The following is a 13,725-nucleotide window of genomic DNA, read 5'->3' as shown; positions in this document are numbered from 1 at the left end:
TAGTTTTGATGGCTCTGTGTGTGTGTGTGTGTGTGTGTGTGTGTGTGTGTTTATGTGTGTGTGTGTGTGTGTGTGTGTCTGTGCACGCGCGTGCACGCGCGTTCCGTATGTGGGACACCTCACACGATAATACTAGGAGATTTCAACATCCTACTTTCATCAATAGACAGATCATGGAAACACAAATAGCACAGAGACATAGAGAACTAACAGAAATTAGGAAACAAATGGATTTAACAGATATTTATATAACATTCCATCCTAAGTCAAAAGGATATACATTCTTCACAGCACCTCATTGAACCTTACCCAAAATTGACTATATAATCAGTCACAAAACAGGCCTCAACTGATACAGGAAGATAGAAATAATCCCATGCATCCTAGCATATCACCAAGCACTAAGACTGGTCTTCAATAACAACAATAATGACAGCAAGAGCATGTATACATGGAAGTTGAACAATGCTCTACTCAATGACAACTTAGTTAAGGAAGAAATAAAGAAAGAAAATAAAGACTTCTTAGAATTTAATGAAAATGAAGATACAACATTCCTAAACTTATGGGACACAATGACAGCAGTACTAAGAGGAAAACTCATACCTCTGAGGGCCTGCAAAAATTAACAGGAGAAAGCATATATCAGCAGCTTGACAGCATTCCTAAATGCTCTAGAATAAAAAGAAATAAATAAACAAAACAGGAGTAGAAGGCGGGAAATAATCAAACTCAGAGCTGAAATCAACCAAGTAGAAATGAAAAGGACTATACAAAGAATAAACAAAACCAGCAACTAGTTCTTTGAGAAATTCAACAAGATAGATAAAGTCTTAACCAGACAAGCCAGAGGTCACAGAGAGTATCTCAAAATTAACAAAATCCGAAATGAAAAGGGAGACATAACTATAGAATCTGAAGAAATTAAAAAAAATCATCAGATCCTACTACAAAAGCCTGTATTCAACAAAACTGGAAAATCTGGAGGAAATGGACAATTTTCTAGACAGATACCAGGTACCAAAGTAAAATCAGGAACAAATAAACCATCTAAACAATGACATAACTCCTAAAGAAATAGAAGCAGTTATTAAAAGCCTCCCAGTCAAAAAGAGCCCAGGTCCAGATGGTTTCAGTGCAGAATTCTATCAGACTTTCATAGAAGACCTCATACAAATACTATCCAAATTACTCCACCAAATTGTAACAGAGGGAGCACTACCAAATTCCGTCTATGAAGCCATGGTTACTCTTATACAAAAAACAGAAGAAGACACAAAAAAGAAAGAGAACTTCAGACCAATTTCTCTTATGAATATCAACACAAAAATACTCAATAAAATTCTTGCAAACTGAATCAAATAACACATAAATGGATCATCCATTATGATCAAGTAAAATTCATCCCAGGGACGCAGGGATAGTTTAATGATCTTTTCATTAGATGCTGACAAAAACGCATTTGACAAAATTCAACACCCCTTCATGGTAAAAGTCCTTAAATGATCAGGAATTCAAGGCCCATAGCTAAACATAGCAAAAGCAATATACAGAAAACCAATAGCTAGCATCAAATTAAATGGAGAGAAACTTGAAGCAAAACCACTAAAATCAGGGTCTAGACAAGGCTGCCCTTGTCTAGTACTTTTATTTTTAGTATTTATTTATAGTACTCAAAATCCTAGCCAGAGAATTCAGACAGCAAAAAAACAGTCTAAGAAATACAAATTGGAAGGGGAGAGATCAAAATATCACTATTTGCAGATGATAACATAGTGTTCTTAATTGACACCAAAAGTTACACCAGAGAAGTACTTAACTTGATAAACAACTTCAGCAAAGTGTCGGGGTGTAAAATTAACTCATACACATCAGGAGCCTTCCTCTACTCAAAGGATAAACAGGCTGAGAAAAAAATTAATGAAATGACACCATTCACAATAGTCCCAAACAATATAAAATATCCTGGTGTGACTTTAACAAAGTAAGTGAAAGATGTGTATGAAAAGAACTTCAAGTCTCTGAAGAAAAAAATTGAGGAAGATGTCAGAAGACGGAAAGTTCTTCCATGCTCAGATTGGCAGGTTTATTATATAAAGATGGCCATTTTGCAATCCCCATCAATATTCCTACTCTATTCTTTATAGAGATAGAAAGAGCAATTTGCAAATCCATTTGGAATAAGGAAAAAACCACAGGAAAGCAAAAACTATAGTCAACAGTAAAAGAACTTCTGGGGAAATAACAATCTAAGCAGTATTGCAGATAAGACTCTAAGCAGTATTGCAGATAAATAGTCATAAAAACTGTATGGAATTGGTACAGAGATAGACAGATAGATCAGTGGAACAGAATTGAAGACCCAGAAATTGACCCATGGACCTATGCTCACTTGATCTTTGACAAAGGAGCTAAACCTTCCAATATAAGAGAGATAGCCTTTTTAGCAAATGGTACTCGTTAAACTGGAGGTCAGTATGTAGAAGAATGCAAGTTGATCCATTCTTATCACCATGTACAAAGCTTAAGTCCAAATGGATCAAGGACTTCCACATGAAACCAGATACATTTAAACTAATAGAAAAAACATGTGGAGAAGTGTCTTGAACTCATAGACATTAGGGAAAATGTCCTGAACAAAACACCAATGGCGTATGCTCTAAGATCAAGAATTAACTAATGGGACAGCATAAAACTGGAACACTTTTGTAAGGCAAATAGGACAAATCTGCAACTAACAGATTAGGAAAAGATTTTTACCAATCCTACATCTGATAAAGAGCTAATATCCAAATTGTACAAAGAACTCAAATAGACTCCAGAGAGGCAAATATTCCTATTACAAAATGGGACATAGAGCTAAGCAAGACATTCTCAGTTGAGGATTATTGAATGGTCATAAAGCACCTAAAGAAATGTTCAACCTACTTAGTCATCAGGGAAATGCAAATCAAAACAACCCTGAGATTCCAACTGACACCAGCCAAAATGGCTAAGATAAAAATCTCAAGTAACAGCAGAGGCTGACAAGGATGTGGAGACACAGGAATGCTTCTCTATTGTTGGTGGGATTTACTTACATTTCAAATGTTCTTCTCTTTCCAGGTTTCCTTTCCATCAACACCCCCATCCCCTCCCCTCCCCCATATGTGTATTCCCCCATCCATCCTCGTTACTGTCCCTCCAATATTCCTCTGTACTGGGGATTCAACCATGACAGGACCAAGGGCTTCTCCTTCCACTGGTGACCCAACAGGGCTATTCCCTGCTACATATGCAATTGGAACCCTGGGACAGTCCATGTATAGTCTTTGGGTAGTGGTTTAGTCCCTGGAAGCTTTAGTTGGTTGGCATTGTTGTTCTTATGGGGTTGCAAGCTCCTTCAACTCTTTAAATCCTTCTTCTAATTCCCCAAAAGGGGATCCTATTCTCATTTAAGTGGTTTGGAACTACCATTGACCTCTGTATTGGACAAGATCTAGATGTGTCTCTCAGGAGAGTTCTATATCCATTCTCTTTCAGCATCCATTTTTTTATCTTCATCAATCTTATCTAGTTTTGGTGGCTGTACACACACACACACACACACACACACACACACACACACACACACACACACATATATATATATATATAGGGCCACATATGGGGCAGGCTCTGAAATCCATTCCTTCTGTCGCTGCTCTAAACTTTGCTTCCATATCCCCTCCTATGGATATTTTTTCCCCGTTTAAGAATGAGTGGGAGCATCTGCATTTTGTGCATCCTTCTTGACCTTCCTGTGGTCTGTAGATTGCATCTTGGGTAATTTGAGCTTTTGGGCTAAAATCCACTTCAAGATGAGTGCATACCAAGTGTCTTTTTCTGTGATTGGGTTACCTCACTCACAATGATATTTTCTAGTTCATTCCATTTGCCTATGAATTTCATGAAGTCATTGTTTTTGATAGATACTCCTTTATGTAATGTACCACATTTTTTTAATCCATTCCTCTGTTGAAGGGCATCTGGGTTCTTTCCAGCTGCTGTGTATTATAAATAAGGCTGCTATGAATATAGTGGCGCATATATCTTTGTTGTATCTTGGAGCACCTTTTGGGTGTATGCCAGGTGAGATATAGTTGGATAATCAGGTAGTTGAATGTCCAATTATCTGAGGAACCTCCGGACTGATTTCCATAGTGTACCAGTTTGCAGTCCCACCAACAATGAAGGAGTGTTCTTTTTTCTCCTCATCTTCACCAGCATCTGCTATCACCGGAGTTTTTTATCTTAGATATTCTTACTGGTGTGAAGTGGAATCTCAGGGTTGTTTTGATTTGCATTTCCCTGATGACTAAGCATGTTGAACATTTCTTTAGGTGTTTTTTGACCATTCAATAATCCTCAGCTAAGAATTTTTTTTTCTTTTTTTATTTTTGTGCCCAATTTTTTAATAGGGTTATTTGGCTCTCTGGAGTCTAACTTCTTGTGTTCTTTTTATATTTTGGTTATTAGCTGTCTATCAGAGGTAGGACTGGTAAAGGTGGGGAATTTCAATGAGACCTATAAAAAACATGTTCATTTGGTATTGAAATGATAGAGATTTTCAATATCATGTTTCTCAACTTATTAATAGTACATTTGGTGGTTCAGGTGAGTAACATTTATATATTTAACGTCACCAAAATATTGCATTTTCAAGGGAAACCTGATTTCAAATTGCAAATATTTAGAACTTACTATACTATTGTATATGTTATTGCTATGATTCTTAGAGTCTGAGCAGTAGCAAGAATCTATAACTCAAAAGCATCCATAGGATTACAATATCATTTCATTGTGTGCCTTCCTTCTAAAAGTATGTCGGATATTCTACAGTTTGTTATATTGTTTCTTTATATTAAATGACCTGCCACTATCATTACCATAAATAGGTTCTATGTCATTTTACATAATTGTAACCTCAAAGTAAAACAGAGAGAATAGGTAGCATCTATATTTTTCCATTTCATAATGACAAGAATGTGGTATACATGTGAGTGTGTCTGAATCTATGTACATTATTTTTCATTGCTTATAACCACTGAAAGTAAAGAACCAATCCATTCTCTTCTTGTCAAAATACTTTTTTTTCCTAAACACACTACTCTGGGCATGCATCACTGTGAGTGTAGATTTTCTTCTACACTCTAAAACACACATTATACAAACCTGTCTTCATTTTGGCTAACTTAACAGTCGATGGTTGCACTAACACATTTCTTTTCTTCTTTATATTTTATTGGATTCTTTTTTAGTTACATTTCAGGTCAAATGAACCGGCGAATGATAGCAGCAAACCATTGAACTGAGGAAGGGATCCCCATTGGTGGAATTAAAGAAAGGGTTGAAAGAACTGAAGGAGTTTAAAACCCCATAAACGCGTTTCTTTTTCTTTTTTTTAATATTTATCTACTTATTTATTTTTACTGGGTATTTTATTTATTTACATTTCAAATGTTATCTCTTTTCCTGACTTCCCCTCTGAAACCTCCTGTCCTCTCCCCTCTCGCACTGCTTCTATGAGGTTGCTTCACCACCCACCCATTCCTGCCTCTACACTCTGGCATTTCTCTACATTGGGGCATTGAGCCTCCACAGGACCAAGGGCCTCCTCTATTGACGCCATATACGGCCATCTTCTGCTACATATGTGGCTGGACCCATCGGTCCCTCCTTGTGTACCCTCTGGTTGGTAGTTTAGTCCGTGGGATTCTGGGATGTCTGGTTGATTGATCTTGCTGTTCTTCCTATGGGGTTGGAAACCCCTTCAGCTCCCTCAGTCCTTTCTTTAACTCCTCCTTTAGGGTCCCTGTGCTCAGCCCACTTGTTTGCTGCGAGCATCTGCCTCTGTATTTTTTAGTCTCTGACAGAGCCTCTCAGGAGACACTTATGTCAGGCTCATGTCAGTAAGCACTTCTTGGCATCTGCAGCAATGTTTGAATTTTGTGTCTGTATATAGGATGAATCCCCAGGTGGGGCAGTCTCTGGATGGCCTTTTCTTCTGTCTGCTCCACATTTTGTCTCTTGATTTCCTTTAGACAGGAGTCATTTTGTGTTAAAAATTTGGAGATGAGTTGGTGGCTCTTTCCTCCAACCAGGGTATATTCCTAACCTCTGGATATGGCCTCTACAGTTTGTTCCTCCCCTTTGTTGGGCATTTCAGATAACCTCATGCCTGTTGGTTCCTGGGTGCCTCTTGCATTATTGGCATCTGGGACTTTCTGATAGCTACACCAAGTCTCCATCCTCTCTTGCAACACAGTTCTGTTCAAATTTCTGTCCCTGTATATCATTCTGGTGTCCTCTAATACCTGATCCTGCCCCTCTTTTTCCTTTCCCCCTTCTCTCTTCCTCCCAAGTCCCGCCCACCCTCTACTTCCCATTAGTAATGTATTACCCCTTCTCAGAAGAACTGAGGCATCTACACTTTGGTCTCCCTTCTTCTTAATCTTCATCTGGTCTGTAAATTTTATGTTTGATATTCTGAGCTTTAGAGTAAAAATCCACTTATTACAAAACACCATGTGTTTTCTTTTGAGATTGGGTTACCACACTCAGGATGATATTTACAAGGTCCATCCATTTGCCTTAGAGTTTCATAAAATCATTGTTTTTAGTGCTGTGTAAATGTACCCCATTTCCATTATCTATTCAGTCAATATCACCAGTCTTACACATTCAATTGCTTTAAAATCAGAAAACAAGAAGTTGTGTAGGACCCTTATGGAGGTCAAGCTACACATGAGCTAGCATAAGTCCAGTATTTGAATATACTTTGGTTGGTGGTTTAAACTCATAAATCCAAGAATACAAGTTAGTTTACTCTCTTGGACTTCCTGTGGTGTTCCTATGACCTTCAGGCCTACAATCCTTCCCCTATTCTTCCTAAAGAATCCCTAGCTTAAATCCACTGTTTGGCTATGCATGTCTATATCTGTCTGAGTCAGCTGCTTGGTGGAGCCTCTCAGAGGACAGCATGTTCCTGTCTACAAGTGTAGCAGAGTATCATTAATCGTGTTAGGAATTGATGTTTGTCCATGTGATGTGTCTGAACTTGGCCCAGTTGTTGGTTCGTCATTCCCTCAGTCTCTGCTCCATTCCCTGTGCCTAAATTACCTGTAGACAGGATAAATTTGGGAATGAAAGTTTTGTAGATGAGTTAGTGTCTCTATCTCTCCATTGTGTTTCCTGTCTGGCTAAAGGAGATGGGCTATTCAGGTTTCATATCCTAAGGTAGTGAGTAATAACTATGGTCACCTCCATTCATTCTTCGGCACCTCCCTTATTTCACATCCCTGTCTAGTCATGGGAATGCCCCCCCACCTTTTCACCTTTGTCACTTGTAGATTTCAAGTCAATTTCAATGGCATCTAGCTATCTGTTCTGTCCCTTCACATATGGATGCTGAATGCCTATTCCCTTCCCTAACACCCGTGTCCTGGATCTCTTGCTCCATCTGCCTCTTATGACTATTTTAACTTCCTCTCCTAATTAAATTTCAATTTTCCTTGTTTTGGCCTTCCCTATGGTTTTGCTTTTTTTGAGTCTGTGAACTGTAACATGATACCTGTATGTAATGACTAATATCTGCTTCTAAGTGGGTATATACTATGCATGTTGTTTTAGAAAAATGTTGCCTCATTTAGGATATTTTCAAATTTCATCGATTTGCCTGGAAAATTCATGATGTCTTGGTTTTTGAGAGCTGAACAGTGTTTCATTGTGTACATTTACATTTTCTTTATTCATTCTTCAGCTGAAGAACATCTAGGGTGTTTCCAGTTGCTAGCCATTATGAATAAAATTGCTATTAACATAGTTAAGCAACTTTGTGAGATGTTGGAGCATCTTTTGGGTATATGCCCAGATATGGTATAGCGGGATCTTGAAGTAGAACTGTTCCCAGCTTTCTGAGAAAATGCCAAATCGATTTCCAAAATGGTTATACAAATTTGAACTCACACTACTAATGAAGGAGTGTTTCTTGCTCCAAATCATTGTCAGCCTGTTCTATCTCTGGAGTTTCAATCCTAGCCGTTCTGATAGATGTAAGATGGAACCTCAGCTGAGGTGGAGACTTTCCAAACCCTCTTGCTGGACCATGGGTTATGTTCTACTAGTTGGGCTGCCTTGCCTGGCCTCACATAGTCTTTAAGTGCCAGTACATGAGAGACACCTACCAGGTCCCAACCAGCATAGAGGAAAGTCACAGTGTAGTGGTGGAAGGTTGTGGATAGGATGCAGGAGTGGGCAAAGAGCCAGAGGCAAATGGAATAAGTAAAATAAAATAATTCAAAAAATAATTCAAGTAAATTTAAAAAATAAAGGAATCAAGAAGTTCCCAAGCTCTTGATCCACTTGTCACCCAAGGAGATCTCCAATCTCTGCCTACTTCAGATGACAGTCATTTTGGTCATAATATTAAGAGTTTTGGAGGAAATTGAGATATTAATAATTGCTGTGGTATCAGGAGATCTCTTGGCATTTAAGAGACTTTCATGCTTTTGTAGAAGACCTGGACCCAATTGGTGATATTTACATATGGTGTACGGTCATTCATTACTCCAATACTGGGTATCTTAGGTACCTTAAGCTTTTTTGGGGGGCTTTCTTGGGTATCAAACAAGTATGTTATGCACATACATTCATGCAGGCAAACTTCTCATTAACACAGAATAAAATAAATAAATCTAAAAAAAGATTACATATCCTTTTATCTCAATGGAATAGACACACATATTATTTTGTTTTATCAGGGTTCCTCAGTACCCAACACTAATTTTAGGTTTAATGTGATGGTAATGAAGGTGTTCTTTTTTTTTCCACAATGAGGTTCATTGAACAATATGCTAATTTATTTGTATTGCATAACACATATTCACAAAAAATAATAGAAGAGTCTTCATTCCAAAGTAACAAGAAAAAACTAGCAACTAGCTACTAAATGCTAGGAAAAATGAGACCATGTATTATTTGGAAGGAAGAATAACCATTTTGTTAGAACTGTGTGCTCACAAAAGCATACTTAATAATTACCTTGAACTCAACAATTCAATAATTGGTCAGACTCTCTCAATATGTCTATCTATTGACAGAGTCCTTAAGTTGTTTTTCATAATTGTTGATAAAAACAGAAGAAGTTTATCATTAAGGGAAAAATGAGAAGTAAGTCTTAAGCAAGATCTAGAGAAAAAAAAACATGCTATATCATGGCTATGCTAACTTTGAAGTTATAGGAAGATAATATGACCTTTTTCTAAGGTAATGTAAAACTACTTTTTAAAAATTAAAATAAAAAATAAAAAACTTGAGAAAAATGGCTGGGTATAAATTAACTCAAAAAATCAGTAAACTTCCTCTACTCAAAGGATAAACAATCTGAGAAAGAAATTAGGGAAATGACACCCTTCATAATAATCCCCAATTATATGAAATAACCTTAGTGTGACTTTAACCAAGCAAATGAGAAACCTTTATGACAAGAACTTCAAAAAATTGAAGATCTCAGAAGATGGTAAGATGTCCCATGCTCATGGATTGCCAGGATTAATATAGTAAAAATGGTCATTTTACCAAAAGCAATCTACAGATTCAATGCAATCCCCATCAAAATTCCTACTCAATTTTTTTTATAGAGAGAGAAAGAGCAATTTACAAATTCATTTGGAATAACAAAAAAACCAGGAGGGTTAAAACTATACTAAATAATAATAATAATAATAATAATAATAATAATAATAATAAAAACTTCTGGGAGAATCACCATTCCTGAATCTAAGCAGTATTACAGAGCAATAGTCATAGAAACTGTATGGTATTGATACAGAGACAGGCAGATAGATCAGTAGAACAGAATTGAAGATGCAGAAATGAACCCATAAACCTATCGACACTTGATCTTTGATAAAGTAGCTAAAACCATCCAATGGAAAAAAGGATAGAATTTTCAACAAATGGTGTTGGTTTAACTGGAGGTCAACATGTACAACAATGCAAATCATTCCATTCTTATCACCCTGTACATAGCTTAAGTCCAAGTGGATCAAGGACCTCCACATCAAACCAGATACACAGAAAGTAATAGAAATAAAAGTGGGGAAGAGTCTCAAACACGTGGGCACTGGGAAAATTTTTTTCAACAAAACGTCAATAGCTTATGCTCTAAGATCACGAATTGACAAATGGGACTCCATTAATCTACAAAGCTTCTGTAAGGAAAAGGACACTGTCATTAGGACATAACAACAACCAACAGATTGGGAAATGATCTTTACTGATCCTATATCTGATAAAGGGCTAGTATTCCCCCCCAAAAAAAAATTACAAAGAACTCCAGAGGTTACACTCCAGAGAGTCAAATATCCCTATTAAAAAATGGGTCACAAGGCCAAACAAAAAATTCTCAGCTAAGGAATATTGAATGGCTGAGAAACACTTAAAGGGATGTTTAATATCATTAGTCATCAGGGAAATGCAAATCAAAACAACCCTGAGATTCCACCTCACACCAGTCAGAATGGCTAAGATAAAAATCTCAGGTGACAGCAGATTCTGGTGAGGATGTGAAGAAGGAGGAACACTCCTCCATTGTTGGTGGGACTGCAAACTGGTACAAGCACTCTGGAAATCAGTCTGGAGTTTTCTCAGACCTGAGGGTCCAGCTATACCTCTTCTGGGCATATTCCTTAAAGATACTCCAACATAGAGCAAAGACACATGCCCCATTATGTTAATAGCAGGCTTATTTATAGTAGCCAGAAGCTGGAAAGAACCTAGATGCCCTTCAACAGAGGAATGGATTCAAAAAATGTCGTACATCTACACAATGGAATACTATTCAGCAATCAAAAACAATGACTTCATGAAATTAATTGGCTAATGGAATGAACTCGAAAACATCATCCTGAGTGAGGTAACCCAATCACAGAAAAAAACAAGAAATGGTATGCACTCATTTATAAGTGGATATTAGCCCAAAACCTCAAATTAATCAAGATGCAATCCATAGACTACAGGAAGCTCATGAAGAAGGATGACCAAACAGCAGATGTTCCCACTTCTTCTTAAAAGGGGGGACAAAAATATCCATAGGAGGGGATATGGAGGCAGAGTTTAGAGCAGAGTTGAAGGATTGGCCGTTCAGAGCCTGCTCCACATGTTACCAATATGTATACAGCCACCAAAACTAGACAAAATTGAGGAGGCAAAAAAGTACATGCTGAAAGGTAGCAGATATAAATCTCTCCTGGGAGAAACCTCCAGAGCATGAATGTTAGCAGCAAACCACTGAACTGAGAATGGGAACCACTTTGGGATAATTAGAGGAAGGATTGAAAGAGTTTAAGGAACTTGCAATCCCATATGAACAACAATGCCAACCAACCAGATCTTCCAGGGACTAAATCACTACCCAAAGACTATACATGTACTGACCCAGGGCTCCAAAGGCATATGTAGCAGAGAATAGCCTTGTAGTGTCATCAGTGGAAGAGGAAGTCCTTGGTCCTTCCAAGGTTGGATCCCCACTACAGGGGTATGTCGGGGATTCAGATTGGGGGGAACACACTTATGGGGAGGGGGAGGAGATAGGGGGTTTATGCACAGGAAACCGGGAAAGGGAATAATATTTGAAATGTAAATAAAGAAAGATATCCAATAAAAAAATAAAGAGAAAAAAATAAATTTATTCACTCACTTTATACCCTATATCAGCCTTTCCTCTCCTCCCAGTGCCTCCTATGCAAGTCATCCCATACTCCCTCTGTTTTTGGTGTAAGTAAAACTCTTGATCAAAATTATATATGATTTTGGATATTAAGGTGCTGATAATGTGTAATAAATAAAATGTGATTTATTTGAAAAATGCTCTCAGATATTTTAGTTAATAAATAGAATATGAATGAATCAGTTACAGAGCACAGTGAATACTGAGAATGGTGATTATTCAGAGTAGTTTTAGATGAGTGCATCTTCCTGAATCTCCACCTCAGGTTCCCTTAAATCCAGCAGTACCAGTGTTTCCATTGATTTCCTTGGGAGAGTTCTTTTTCTATCTTTCTCGGGATAGTACTTCCTGCAGGAACTCTCTGACCTCACCTGGTCTCCATGTCATATTTGGAGGATATTTTTTCCATTAGCTTTGTGTGAATGATAACCTGAACAGATTGAAATCAGTAGGTGAGGTATCCAATGAGCAGCATTCAGGAAGATAAGGCTTTCATTACAAACTGTGATTCTCAATACATTATTATGAGGGTAATATACCTCAAACGACTCAACTGAACATCCACTGTTAAATGGATCAAATAACTCTTGTCTTTAGGGAAACATTGGTAATACTATAGAACAGAGCTTTACCCCCTAAAACTGAGGAAAGAGAAAACAGATATTTCCTTCTTTATTATTGTTATGACTACAAATAAATAGACATTGTCCTGGTTTAACCTGGTTTGCCTTAGTTAACAGACCACATGTTTATAAGCCAAGAACTGCCCAGACTATATCTTGCTATTTGCATACTTCATTTTCAAAACCACAAACCTCTCACAGCTGTTTTAAAGAGATGTACTTATGAGAATAGTAGCAATTTCCAGGGACCAAACTTCAAGTACACAATGGATTTTCGGGTGCAGATTTTCAGCTTCCTGCTAATCAGTATCACAGGTAACCGGGACATGGAGTATGAGCTAAGAATCCAATGAAAATTCTTTTCCCTGGGGAATTTGAGTCTAAAATATACTTTTTCCTTTTTCTTTTTTCTGAATATTGGATGGTATGAAAGTACTTTTTTTATCTCTATATCTACTAACTGCCCACATGTTACTTTTTCCTAGTCTTAGTGTCCAGTAGAGAAATTGTGCTCACTCAGTCTCCAACAACCATGGCTGCATCTCCGGGGGAGAAGGTCACCATCACCTGCCGTGCCAGCTCCAGTGTAAGCTACATGTACTGGTACCAGCAGATGTCAAACGCCTCCCCCAAACTCTGGATTTATGACACATCCAAGCTGGCTTCTGGAGTCCCAGATCGCTTCAGTGGCAGTGGGTCTGGGACCTCTTATTCTCTCACTATCAACACCATGGAGACTGAAGATGCTGCCACTTATTATTGCCAGCAGTGTTGTAGTACCCCACCCACACTGTGATACAGACATGAACAAAAACCTAAATCCTTACGGCCCAGCAACTTACTCCTAGAGACTAAATGCAGCCAGGTGTTTGATTGCAATAGTCTACACATGGTGTACTGCTTTCTAATGTCATTTGCATCTTTGGACAACTGTCACAATATTCTACTGTATGCCAGTGTTGTTATCAAATAATCTACTTTGCCTGTTTTATGTTTAGTCTCAACTTTTTTCTCTGTTTTTTGAAGGCAAATGTGGGAGGCACTTCACTTCTCAGCTATTTTACTGGTGGTCCACATGAAACTTCACATCTAGTTTCTGCTACTTTCACTGATTTTAGGATCTTCTTTGTAGGTGTTTTTTCTTCAGTATAGTCACTTACTCAAAGTGCACTGCTGCTGTTATCCTACAAAAAGTAGTATCTGTTCTATTGTGTCTTCTGATTATTATTAACAGACTTTTTTTTCACTACATTGTCCTGTTATCCTGTTAATATGTGCTTGAAATGATTTTCTCTCCAATAAAAAAAAATCTCTCGACACTCATGCATATTATCTTAGTATTCTCATGAAGAG

The 13,725-nt window shown here is 37.6% G+C and overlaps 1 gene segment (V, D, J or C); it reads left to right on the top strand.

The window, feature by feature from the left end:
- The first annotated feature begins 12,549 nt into the window (after window positions 1–12,549).
- Window positions 12,550–13,183, top strand: LOC134486788 (Ig kappa chain V-VI region NQ2-48.2.2-like). The segment is given in 2 exon segments: window positions 12,550–12,687; window positions 12,858–13,183. Coding segments are annotated over 2 exon segments (360 nt in total).
- Window positions 13,184–13,725: the final 542 nt, after the last annotated feature.

The sequence above is a fragment of the Rattus norvegicus genome, chromosome 4 (genome assembly GCF_036323735.1).
Source record: "Rattus norvegicus strain BN/NHsdMcwi chromosome 4, GRCr8, whole genome shotgun sequence".
NCBI classification, from domain to species: Eukaryota; Metazoa; Chordata; class Mammalia; order Rodentia; family Muridae; genus Rattus; species Rattus norvegicus.
This window is presented reverse-complemented; position numbering and strand designations above follow the sequence as displayed.